We start from the raw sequence: 12,717 nt of genomic DNA on the forward strand, positions 1-12,717 counted from the left end.
TGATAAACACTAAAAGGTGAGAACCACTGCCTTTGAACATTCCCAGAGGAGAACTATTCACTAATATCATAGGCATAAGCAGAAAGCCAACAATTAAAGGGGAAAATGCAGGACACTTAAAAGAAAACTCGGAGCAGAGGTGGTAGAATAGAGGTTAGTGAGACATAGCAATGAGGGTCAAGGAAGTTTCATGATTGCAGGGAACTTGGTATGGTTGTGAAAATACAGAGCAGAGGCCCAAACAACTAGCCACATGCTCCTCTGTTAAATCATTATTTTTTCTCATGCAATCATTTTTGCCTATATGCTAAGACCTGCTGGCTTTAGAAACTTCTTCCCTATAATGAATCCTACAGAAGAAAAAACTTCCTCTTTTCTTAGTCACAGCTATACTCCTGACAGCTACAGTTATATACAGTAGAAACCTGAGGCAAGATGAGCCAAGACTTCTCAGATGATCCTGCACATCTTCTCCAGCCTCTTATCACCAGGTTTAGTTCTCCTCTACTGGCAGCTTAGAGAGTGTGTTTGGGAAAGCAAGAAAATTTCTGGAGTGTCACTGGGCTAAAGGTGAGCTTGGTCAGAGAAAGGTTGGGGGGTAAGAATAAGCCTATGAAAACGACAAGGCAAGAACTCAGCATGGACACTCTTGAGGAGACTTATAGATGCCACGTTGTCATCCAGAACATTCCCCTGAGAAGGGAATCCCCGGCTTTGCAGCTTCCTGGCCAGTGTGATGGCCACCAGCCGGCTATAACCTTTCCTTCGATGATCGGGCAGGGTGTAGCCATGGCACATGGTGGCAAACTGGTCTGTGATAGACCAGGATACCGGGTTTCCCTTGTCATCACGGACACACACACTGGGGAAGCAGGAGATGAGTTTGGCAATGTACCGGAGACACTGCTCATTGCCGCCCCTTGACCAAGTGCGGTTGAGGAGATCAGCATCTGCAACACTCAGATAGGTGAGTCGCGGGGAAGACCCCGTTCTAAAAGAAATCAAGATGAAAAAAACGCATGAGCTCAGGATTCTGTGACAATAAATAACCAGTTTTCCCATACTGATTTAATTGAATTGGCCAAAAAATAAAACCAAGTTTCTTAATATGCCAGGCATATGTACATACTCTGGAAATGTTAGCTCTTCTAGGCCTCATCTTAAGCTGTTTTTCTCCAGATTAAATATTCTCATTTTTTTCCCAGCGTTTCTCTTTTTTTTATGGACTGCTACTGTGCACTACATTGATTCCAATGATATATAAGTTTCTAGGGGTTTACTAGAATACTACATAAAACCTCTGCTAATAAGATAAAGTGAGTGGTAAGATTTTTTAAGAACTGAGACAAATCACACAGTTGAAAGCCTATGAGGCTGATTGTGTCTTGGAATTTGATTTCATTTTTGAATTTATCCACATCATCAAGACCATACTCAGTGAACATTAAGAGACTGATAATATAGTTCTTGCTACGATTTTTGAAAGTACAATTTCATGGTATTTGTCTTAGTAGCTGTATAGTGTTAGCTCACATTTGAGACATGCTGTCAGCTATGGCACTAGACCATTCATTAAGTGTGGGGAAAACCAATTTTATAGGATTTCAAATCAATTTTAAAAGTGAACTTCAAAGCAAGAACAAAGAATTCTCAGACAAAAATGTTGCTGCACACAAAAACATTGCCAAGGCCCCTACCCTGGCAAGTAACAGTTATGTTAGAGTTCTGACCTGCTGTCTATAGGGCAGGGCATTCAAAATGGAGTCCACAAGTTTGGGTAATGATTTATATATTAAAGACAAAAAGTCATTACTAGAAAAAAACACAGGGGATAAGCTCATGACATTTGAATGAGCAAGAATTTTTGAATAAGACTTCAAAAGCACAGGAAAGAAACAAATACACAAATGGGATTATACCAAATTAAAAATCTTTTGCATAGCAAGGGAATAAATGAAAAGAATAAAGAGACAATCTTCAGAATGGATGAAACTATACATCTGTTAGTTTGTATATAGAATATAAGTCAAAAAACTCAAGAGAAAAATACCGAAATAACTCAATTTAAACATAGAAAATAAACTTAAATAGACATTTCTCAAAATAAGACATGCAAATGGCAAACAGGTGTGTGGAAAAAAACGCTTACCAATATGAAAAACTCAAAAGATAACAAGTGCTGGTGAGCAGGTAGAAAAAGGCAACCCTTAGCATTGGGGGGAATGTAAATTAGTCAGCCATTATGGAAAACAGTGTGGAAGTTCCTCAAAAAGAAAAATAGAACTGTCATCTGACTCAGTAATCCCACTCCTGGGTATATATCCAAAGGAAATAAAGTAAGTATGTAATAGAGAAATCTACGCTAAGAAACGGAACCAACCTAAGTGTCCTGATAAATGGATAAAGAAAATGTGGCATCTATACACAACAAAATACTAGTCAGCCACAAAAATGAATTAAGTCATGTCATTTGCAACAACATAGATGGAACTTGAAGAAATAATATTAAGTAAAATATGCTAGATACAGAAAGACAAATATGCCAGGTACTGCATGATTTCACTTACCTAAAGAATCTAAAGAAATTGATCTTAAAAAAGAACAACAGTGGTTACTAGAGGTTAGGGAATGTAGGGGAGAGTACCATTTTTTTTAAAATGAATTCTTATGATTTAGAGATACATATTAAATTATTTAAGGATATAAATTATTTAAGGATATAAAGATAATATTTATTTCATTCCCTTAAAAATAATCCAGATGGTGCAAAGATATGTAGGGATATATATTAAATAAGACTATCTATATATTGGCGGCCAGTTCTTTACACTATTGTCTCAAATTTTGTTGTAGATTTGAAATTTTAATAGTTTAAAAAACAGTAAAAAGAAAGTCCATTTGCTTTCCTGTGACTTAAAGTGTCTGTTCTTCCCCAGGTTTAGTCTTGTCACACTCAATAATTATTTCCATATGTATCATAGAAGAAAAGGAAATTAACAATCATCAATATAGGTACTTTTCAAGCACCATGTTTCATTTGTTTACAAAAATAATGTGAAGATGATATTATGTCCTAATTCTTGAGGAAAAGAAATTAAGACTCAGAAAGGTTAAAATGAAGGAACGGCATTTAGTAAATGACAAAGCAAGAACCTCAAAGTAGGAGAAAATAAGAACAAATGCAGATACAACTAACAAATGCGTTCAAATATTGCTTTATGGAGCTGGATTTCTTTGGATTATTTCCTGGTTCTAAAATTTACTTCTATATATTACTTCAAATCTATTAAAAATAGAATACTTCTCCTCCTCCTACTACTACTTTATAGGCCTGTGGAAAGGATTAAGGGGAGATATATTTTAAAACTTTAATGCTATATACTTAAAATCTCAACAAAGATCATTATATACCCCTTTCCTAAAACAACAAAAACAATCACATCCATTTTAGATTCAGACAAGAGAGATTATTTAGAATTATGTTGGGGAGGAGAACACCAAGGATTGAGTTTTCTATGTGCACTATGAAAATGCAGGTATTCTGCGGGCACAGTGGCACATATCTGTAATCCCAGTGTTTTAGGAGGCTGAGGCAGGAGGACTACAAATTTAAAGCTAGTCTTGCAATTTAGGAAGGCCCTAAGCAACTTAGTGAGACTGTGTCTAAATAAAAGATGAAAAAAGACTGGGGATGTAGCTCAGTGTTAAAGTGTCCCTGGGTTCAATCCCTGGTACTGAAAAAAGGCAGGGGGAGGGGGTGCAAGTCTTTTGAGTTCATTTACAACTATGGACAGAGACCCTTATTTATTTTCCAAGAAATTATGAGCACTGAAGCATGAGGGAGAGGGAAAGAGTAACACACACACACACACACACACACACACACATACACACACATCAATCAAAGGTGTTCATACAATAATCTAATACATAGATGGTAAAGATATAAAAATGTATGGATGTAGGTTTGTTCATATGTGTGTATAAACACACACACACACACACACACACACACTCACACACACACACTTTTAGTATAATAGTCCCAAACCAAAATGTTTAAATATTCCTAAATGATACCAAGAGCTCTAGTTTTTACTTTCTGGTCTTTCACAGCAGTTAAGTCCTACCCCAAATGCAGAACTTGGGTTACATACAGGAAACTGGTGTCTGGCAGAGATGAAACAGGAGAAAAATGAACGGCCTTGAAGGAAGTCAGCTTTATATCCAATTGCTTTGAATTGGCAACAGCTTTGGAAGCATCATATAACTCACTCTGTAGCCCTTTGGGAAAACAAAAAAAGGTGAGCATTTTATTTGTAAAAGCAAATTGCTCCAGTGTTTGTATACCGAACATAATCAATACCACCAGTTTGCTACCTTGTATTATCCTAAGGTTACTACACACACACACACACACACACACACACACACACACACACATACACACACACTTATTATGGCTATTCTCTATCTCATTTTTTTATTATTTTTTGGAGAATTTTTGAATTCTCATCACATTGCCACATAGCATAATCTTTCATGGAAAGTTCTGTTGGAAAAATCCCATGAGAATTTGGAATTTTGTTGTATAAATTTTTATTTGTTTTTGATTACTTGGACAGATCTAAACTCCTTGAAATAAGGTACAATGTCTTGTAACTATTAAACTAGAATTGTAAGAGTTTAGATTTGTTTGATAAGTGACTTTTAAAGTTTCTCTTCCAGCCTGTTGCCAAATTCTCCATTATGGTATTTAAGGTATAAACTGAGTGTTGGTGAGAATTATCCTGAACTTTCTCAGATCCCATTTATTTATTATAGCTATACTTTAGTATTTATAAACCTTTATTCTGTACTTTTTAGATATAAAGCACTGTGCTTAGGCACTGCTTCACAGTGGTAGAGAAAATTGTATGGTCTTTTCTTGTTCTTATATAGCTTATAGTATGAGTCCTCTCTCCACCTCTCCAACTCCCCAGTACTCCATTCTTTCCATTCTGAATCCTGATTAATTATATTCTCTGGAAATTGACTTTCCTTCATCCTTCATTTCCTAATGACTTGTCCCCTCTCCTCTTGTGAGCCACTTCTCAGTGTGGGCTTGAAACTTCTTGAAAAATACATAAGTGGGAAGACATATCCAACACAGTGTGGTTTCTGAGTCTTGGCTCCACACTCAAGAGACTTCAGCCTTAGAAAAGATAAGAAGGCTTCAAGTTGATGCTATTAAAATTACAAATGCTATGGTATCATTCCATATTTTAAAACTCAAATTACATCTAAATAATTTGAAGGGTTTTCTATGAGGAAAAAATAGGCAGGACCAATCAAAGGTGTTCTTACAACAATCTAATACAGAAATGGTAATGATATAAAATGTTTTGATATAGGTTTGTTCCTATGTGCGTATGTCTGTGTCATATATATATATATATATATATATATATATATATATATATATAATACACACACACACTCACACACACACACACACAAAATACCTATCTATATATCTCTGATATATATGATAAAAGGGGGGAAGGAAATGACTGCATAACATATGTCTTGCGTTTGACCTCACCTTGTATTTGAAAAACTTGGTTCCAGTTAATAACACCATGTTCTTCCAATAGCTGTTGGTAAGCCCTGACATCCTTGTAGAACACAGCATAGGCATTAGTATAATGGTCAAGGTTATCTGTCTCAGCCTAGGAAAAAAAGACATAATCATGAAAACATGAACATATCATCTGGATAACCTAAATCCTAGAGAGCTTTGGTATCAGTAGCTGGGCATGTCTATCTAATTTTTTGTTAAAAAAATTAATCACCTAAAAACACTAAAATTAGAATGAGGCTAATGTGCTACAGTGTAAAGAGAAATACTTTTCTTGATTCTTGATTTCTTTTTCTTGATTCTTTTTGGGGGGGATTAGAGAGGTGTCAAGACTTTTATTTCACATTTTTTCTCAGATTTTATTTATTTTTGAAAGTAAATAGGGGTCAGGTATAGTGATATACACCTATAATACCAGCTGATGGAAGCTTTAGGGAGGCTAAGGCAAGAGGATTACCTAAGGCCTTGAGTTTGAGTTTAGGTTGCACAACATAGGAACAGTATCACAACTGTGTGTGGTGTGTGTGTGTGTATTATCTGAGTCTTGACTTCTTGCTCAGGGAGTTCAGCCTTAGAAAAAGTAAGAAGTCTCAAATTAATGCTATTAAGGTTATAGATGCTATGGCTGGCATCCCAAATTATAAAAGTGAATTACATCTAAGTAATTCCAAGGTTTTTCTGAGAAAAAAATTATATATTGTATATGTAATATATATTTATTTTATATAAAATATTATATTATATTATTACATAATATATTATTGCATAATATATAATACATAATTATATGATATACATAATATAGTGTATACATATATTTAATATATTTTTATATATGAAATATATAATATATAGCTATATATTATATATATATAAAGGGCAAAACTCAGTGAATACATCTCTAAGAATCAAAGCTTCATGAATCTTCCTAATTTGGAGGACAGCATGGATTTAATCACTTTAGCTTCACTGGGTCTCAGAGGCAGAATGGGCCGAGTGTTGTCTTTTTTAGTCTTCTTCTGTATTTATCCACATGACCAAAGTCATCAGTCATAAGGAATCATCCATACAGAAGAAGCTAGTATATATGTGGTCATGTGTGCTTTATGCTTCTAGAGATGAAGAAGCACTGAAGGAAACACTTTTGGACTAGAGGTCTTCCATAGGCCTGACACCCTGAAGCCAATCACATTAAAAAGTAATGGTGAAAAAGAAATGGGCTGTGGTTGTGGTTCAGTGGTAGAGCACTTGACTAGCACATGTGAGGCACTGGGTTCAATTCTCAGCACTGCATAATAAATAAACTAATAAATAAAAATAAGGTATTGTTGTGTCCATCTACAACTAAAAATTTTTTAAAAAAAGGAATGGTGAACCTAGAACAGTAGTGAACACCTATAATCCCAGCACCTTGTGAATCTGAGGCAGAAGGATCTCAAGTTTCAAGCCAACCTCAGTAATGGCAAGGCACTAAGTAACTCAGTGAGACCCTGTCTCTAAGTAAAATACAAATAGGGCTGGGGATGTGGCTCAGTGAACAAGTGCCCCTGAGTTCAATCCCCAGTATCCCTTATCCCCCACCCCCCCCAAAAAAAAAACTAATGGTGAACTATGTAGTATATCAAGATAATATATATGACTAGTAAGGTCGTGCTAGTCCCTTTACCTAATCTATTTTTTCCAATTGATATCAGTTATTGTTTTCATTTATTTGCCTTTCAAAATTTTACCTCCCTCTGTCTTCGGGTGATAACAGCTTTGAAGTCTGGCCATGAATCTAGTACCACTTCCTTTTGAAAGGGATTCCCACGATTTATGTTCATCACCGCTCCATAAACCTGAGCCAGAGAACCAAGAAGGACAAACCAATCACAATACCATCTGTTTCAATTGCATGTTACACTCTTTTGTTCCAGTATATTATCATGGCCATTAGAGGGGAAATTAAAACTATATTCACAGACAAATACATTATATACATATATAAACTTCTTTACTGTTATCAGGGCACATGAAAACTGGTAAAAAGTCTACTAAAGCCTATGAAAAATCTCCCTAAGCCTAGCTTTTACACTGCAACAGTGAAAGAGTCTTAAGTTGATAGACTTTCTAGGTGAGACTTGACACAGATTGCTGAATAAACCAGAATCTTATGGCCTATACATATTTTAAAAGTCCCACAGATATTCTTAATGTTTAGCTGATTTTGAACATACTATTCTATCCTAAAATAACTTGTAAAATGCAACTACTCATTTAAGCCTGAATAACAGGCAAAACAAACCCAAATAAAAAATAAAAATTTGCATTTATTTCAGATTTGATGGAGCAAGGCTTTGTAAACATTCCTTGAGAGTCATATCTGGGTCTCATTCAGTATTTTATCGTTGGAACCTGAAGTTGCTGATGGAATGTTTGGTGACTGAACAGTACTGGAGCAATATTAGAATGTGCCTTTCACATCTTCTTTTTCTCCGCTAAGAAAAATATCTGTCCCCAAAACATATATATGTATGCTTATAAAGGTGGGAAAAAGATATAGTGGTAGGTAACAAGGACTGCTGAGTTATTGGAAGAGGTTCTTAGCACTTTCATAAAAAAAATAAAAATGAGAAACTAAATATCCATTAATGATGAAATGAAGAAATACATTTTGACATATTTATGCTATAGATTACAAAACAGTAATAAAAGTGAATAGACCATAGCTACATGGAATCTCTATGAATCTCACACAAAAAAGTTGTGCAAAAAAGCTGAGTATTTAAAAAAAAATAACAAAAACCACTTTTTGTGTGATTTAATTTATTTACATCCCCAAACAGTGAAAACTAAATCATGGCTTTGGAAGGTGTCCAATTTTAGGGAGCAGGGAGAGGTGGTGGTCAAAATGGAGCAGTGGGAGTTGAGAAGTAGCCTCTGAAGTAAATGTTCTTTCTCTACCAGAGTGGATGTTACATAGGTATTTGCTTCACGAATATTCACTGAGTTGCATAATTACATTGTGTGCAATTTGTAGAATGTATTGGACTTCAATGAAACATATTTAAATTAGTGAAAAATATTTAAATTGTAAGGGGTTTGGAACCTACATTTTACTTCCATTATCATGACCTGAACCCAAACCACACACCTAATTCACTCACCTTTTCTCAGTCTAGAACATTATACAACTTTCTTCTGTTTTACCTAATCTGGAATCTCCCTTGAATATGCTCACAGAGTGTGTCTTTCCGTATTGAGTGTGGTTTATATGAATGTGTAACTTGGATCATTCGGAGTGCAAACCAAAGACCCAAAGTAACCTGGAAGGGTAATTCTTATTCAGTTAATCATTAAATTCTGCAAATACCTGTCTTATATGTACACAATGATGTTTACTAAAATGTGTCATGTAAGGAGTCTATATATCCTTATTGAAGAATGTAACCTAATTATGATTGGAATGTTCAAAAGGCTAAAATGGAAAAACTCTTTTAGCATTCAAATTCTGAAAGAAAAAAACTTGTTTGTATATGATTTGGAAATAACTGAAAGATTTGGCATTGGTAAAAAACAAACAAGCTCTTCTAATAGCTGGTGATTTAAAGGGTGAGTGTTGAGTGTGGGGTTGCCTAGAAGGAAGTAAAGTTGTTGGGCAATCAGCAGTTAGAGCTTAGAAGGAAATTTAATCAAACACTAAGCTGAGGTCATAATACACATAGCCATAATCTCCGTAGAATTGAGGAAGGGTGAACAAATAAACTACATTTACTTCAACTTTTTAATTCTCAAACATCTTTTAGGACTCCATGAAGGTCACTGAAGCCTTTTTAATTATCTCTGGAAGAAGAACTAGCCAGATATATTATTAGAGCAAAAAAGCCTACTAGCTTATTGCATTAATTAACTTCAGTGTCAGTATTAAAAATAGGAAAATATAGATCTGATTGAAAGAGGAAAATCTTTTAATATTCAGATTCTAAAAGTAAAATTTAAAAAATAAAACTTCTTTGTGTAAGATTTGGAACCAATTGAAAGATTAGGCATTGGTAAAAAACATCCTTCCAGTAGCTGCGTATTCAAAGGATGAGTGATGCTGAATGCTTTTTATAGTACTTTTTCTGATTTGGCAGCCATGTAATCTCTAATTATTATTGGATATTTCCTACCACATGCATTTTAAGAACTATCAATAAGGCAAGATGACCAGATTTAATTAACACAGTACCATGCACCATAGTAATCAGATAAAATTCTGGAAAGAAAAATTTTTAGATTTTAATGAACATAAGAATTATCCAGGGTATTAAAATTTCAGGACTCTGGTCTCCATCTTCAAAAATTCAGATTTATTATTTGTTTCCTGAGTGATTTTCATTTCATTCTCATTTGAAAACAGGTTGTACAACTGTCTTTTTGCTCAAGAAACTCAGCCATTCAAAATTTTATTATAAATGCTTATCGCAGTTCTAGTTACACTTATTGTAATTTTTTTTTAAGTACTGGGGATTGAACCCAGGGATACTTTACCACTGAGTGCCATCCCCAGTTCTTGTATTAGACAGAGTTTAAGATACTGAGTCTGGCCACAAATTTGCATTTCTCCTGCCTTACCTTTCCAGTTTCGGGGGTTACAGGTGTGTGCCACTGTGCCTAGCCACTTATCATAATCTTTTGATTAATGACATCTTCCAAAGTGGTACTGAGTTATCTGTTGGCCCTCCTGGATTTTAGACCACAGGTTTGATGGCCAAGAGAATTGCTGAAAAAATTATCAATGCCTAAATTTCAGTTCTATTGTTTACTAGGTTTATGTTCTTTATTTCAGTGCCAAGCATGCTACACCCTTTTGCCTTTTAAAACATTTTATTAAGTTAATTTTGGGAGAGTAACAGGGATTGAACTCCAGGACACTCAACTACTGAACCATATCCCCAGCCCTATTTTGTATTTTTATTTAGAGAAAGGTCTCACTGAGTTGCTTAGCACCTTACCATTGCTGAGGCTGGCTTTGAACTCACTATCCTCTGTCTCAGCCTCCCGAGCCACCATTTAAAACATTTTAAAACTCAAACTTACTTTAGAAATAATGTATCCCAGAAATATTAAATATCCCTATAAGTCCTCTAGAGTGATTGTCAAAAATCCTCTGGGCCTTATCCACAATCCATTGTATCACTATTTGGCAGGAGACATCTGGGAAACTATGTTTATAAAGCGTGCCCAGAGATCTTGACATCAGGGGGAAAAATGGTGTGTGTGTGGTGGGGAGCTACCCCCGACCAGCATGGGCAGCTGTACTTAAGATCACTTGTGTGAATTTGCAGGGACACCAAATAAAACACAGACACAATTTACCTTTATACAAGCTTCAGGTTGGCTTCCTGGTTCTGGGACTCAGGCTCCCCAAAAAGGAGAGCAAGATTAAAGTCACAAGAGGCTGACGAAAGAGGGGACACGGTTGGAAGTGAGCTTTTATTGGGGGACTCTTGTTCTTATAAAGTTCTGTCCAAAAAAAGGCATAAGTGACAGGACTACAAGGGACAGGTGAGTATAACTCAATCCTGGGGCACATGCCCACAAAGAAGACCCCTTACTATTCGAGCTAGACCCTGCCCAAGCTACAGCTAATGTAGTGGTTGGTCAGAATCTAAGGCATCAGGACTGGAAGGTGTGGTCATTCATTGTGACTACCCACAGTCGGGGGACAGCCATGAGGCTTACATTATTTTACAGATTCATGCAATTAAAAGAAAACAACTAATACAATAATAAATTAGTACAATAAAGTTTATAATACCTTGAGTGATTCAGGAAAGTGATTCTTCAATATTTTCTCTAGCATCAGTAATTTGGTAGAACAGTTTAGCACCAACATCTTCTCCAGAACTTTGCAATTCCACACCTAATTTGAAACTTGAAGTTACAATTTAATTTTTGAACCTACTTAGGAATATGCTGGTAGCCGTTTTCCTTGGGTATATTTCTGACTCTGAAGAGGGAAGAAGGAAGAAGGTGGGCAAGCGCTGGGATGAGTAAACGAGAGAACACATGGAGATTGCTTCTGACCTAATCCCAGACAGATGAGGCTAACTGTAAACTGGGCTACATCTCTCTATTATATACATTCAATGTACTCTGAGCTCTTCCTTCAGTGCACTGAATTACAATTGTAATTTTATGTTTAATTGTGTTTTCTTTGACATAGGTCTGCCTAAAGTAGCCTGTCAATTTCATGAATTCAGGGTCCCTGTTTGTGTTCCACTGTATCTAGAGCTCGTGCCACAGGGCCTTGCAGAGCAGGGACCTTCTAAAAATAGTTACTGAGTGGATAATATGAAACTAAGGGTAAGATTTCTGGGGTTAAGTAGAGAAACTTCTTAACAGTGTGGGGCAAAGGCTAGAGAAAGACTTGAGTGGTTTTAAAGAACAAGTTGGAAAGAATCAGATGTGGGCAGAAGCTGTGGCTCATTTAATCAGATAAAATTCTGGAAAGAAAAGGACCTAAATGTAATGTATATAACTTCATCTTTTCTAATGCAATTACACTTTCCAGATTTGGGAGCTCTACCTCCCCTGATTTGTTCCCAAGAAACCTTTCCCCCAACATTATGAGAGCTTGACTTTATTTAAAAACAAAACAAAACAAAACAACTTTTCTCCCTACAGTCAATGTAAGAGTTTATCCACTTACACTCCTGGCAGTCAGGCACTAGGATGACAAAGATAATTCAGGTAGACACCAGAACCTAATGCTTCTGGGATTTGGGGGAGAGCTAGAATTGTTCCTTCGTGACACATTTGCTGGATAAATTGATTTGATTTCCTTATGTGGCATGCCTCTGCAACTATAGGACACCCAGAATGTTTGGCTATGAGCTACCTAAAATCCCCTGTAAAACTCTTCCATGAGGTTTATATGGGTATGAACTTCTAGGCAGCATTCAAATAGCCCTGTTGCTCTAGAGTTCACTGAGTGGTGCACTTAAGGTGTCTTGTTTTCTATAGGAATCAAAGATGTACAAAGGGCCAGCAAAGCACCAGAAAATCAGGAGACTTTTGAACCCATGTATTTATAGTCTGGGCCAGTATTAGAGTCTTTGAAAAGATCAAGT

General features: G+C 35.9%; 1 protein-coding gene across 1 annotated transcript; it reads right to left on the minus strand.

The window, feature by feature from the left end:
* Nucleotides 1–564: 564 nt before the first annotated feature.
* On the minus strand, nucleotides 565–11,480 carry Glyatl3 (glycine-N-acyltransferase like 3). The gene is made up of 5 exons (XM_076860108.2): nucleotides 11,403–11,480; nucleotides 7,351–7,458; nucleotides 5,585–5,711; nucleotides 4,158–4,284; nucleotides 565–991 (listed from the first exon to the last, which is right to left on the minus strand). The coding sequence occupies exons 1-5, from the start codon at nucleotides 11,478–11,480 to the stop codon at nucleotides 565–567; spliced, it is 867 nt and encodes a 288-aa protein (XP_076716223.2).
* Between the last annotated feature and the right edge of the window lie 1,237 nt (nucleotides 11,481–12,717).

Source organism: Callospermophilus lateralis, chromosome 6 (assembly GCF_048772815.1).
Source record: "Callospermophilus lateralis isolate mCalLat2 chromosome 6, mCalLat2.hap1, whole genome shotgun sequence".
Taxonomy (NCBI): domain Eukaryota; kingdom Metazoa; phylum Chordata; class Mammalia; order Rodentia; family Sciuridae; genus Callospermophilus; species Callospermophilus lateralis.

What these genes read in the sequence shown, in the direction of transcription:
- Glyatl3 (XM_076860108.2), bottom strand. Translation starts at nt 11,480, where the DNA reads ATGTTGGTGCTAAACTGTTCTACCAAATTACTGATGCTAGAGAAAATA. An exon ending in ACTTTCCTGAATCACTCAAG is followed by an intron (nt 7,459 to 11,402) that starts GTATTATAAACT and finishes TCTCTGGCTCAG; the next exon opens with GTTTATGGAGCGGTGATGAA. An exon ending in CCAAGTTTTTCAAATACAAG is followed by an intron (nt 4,285 to 5,584) that starts GTGAGGTCAAAC and finishes GTTTTCCCAAAG; the next exon opens with GGCTACAGAGTGAGTTATAT.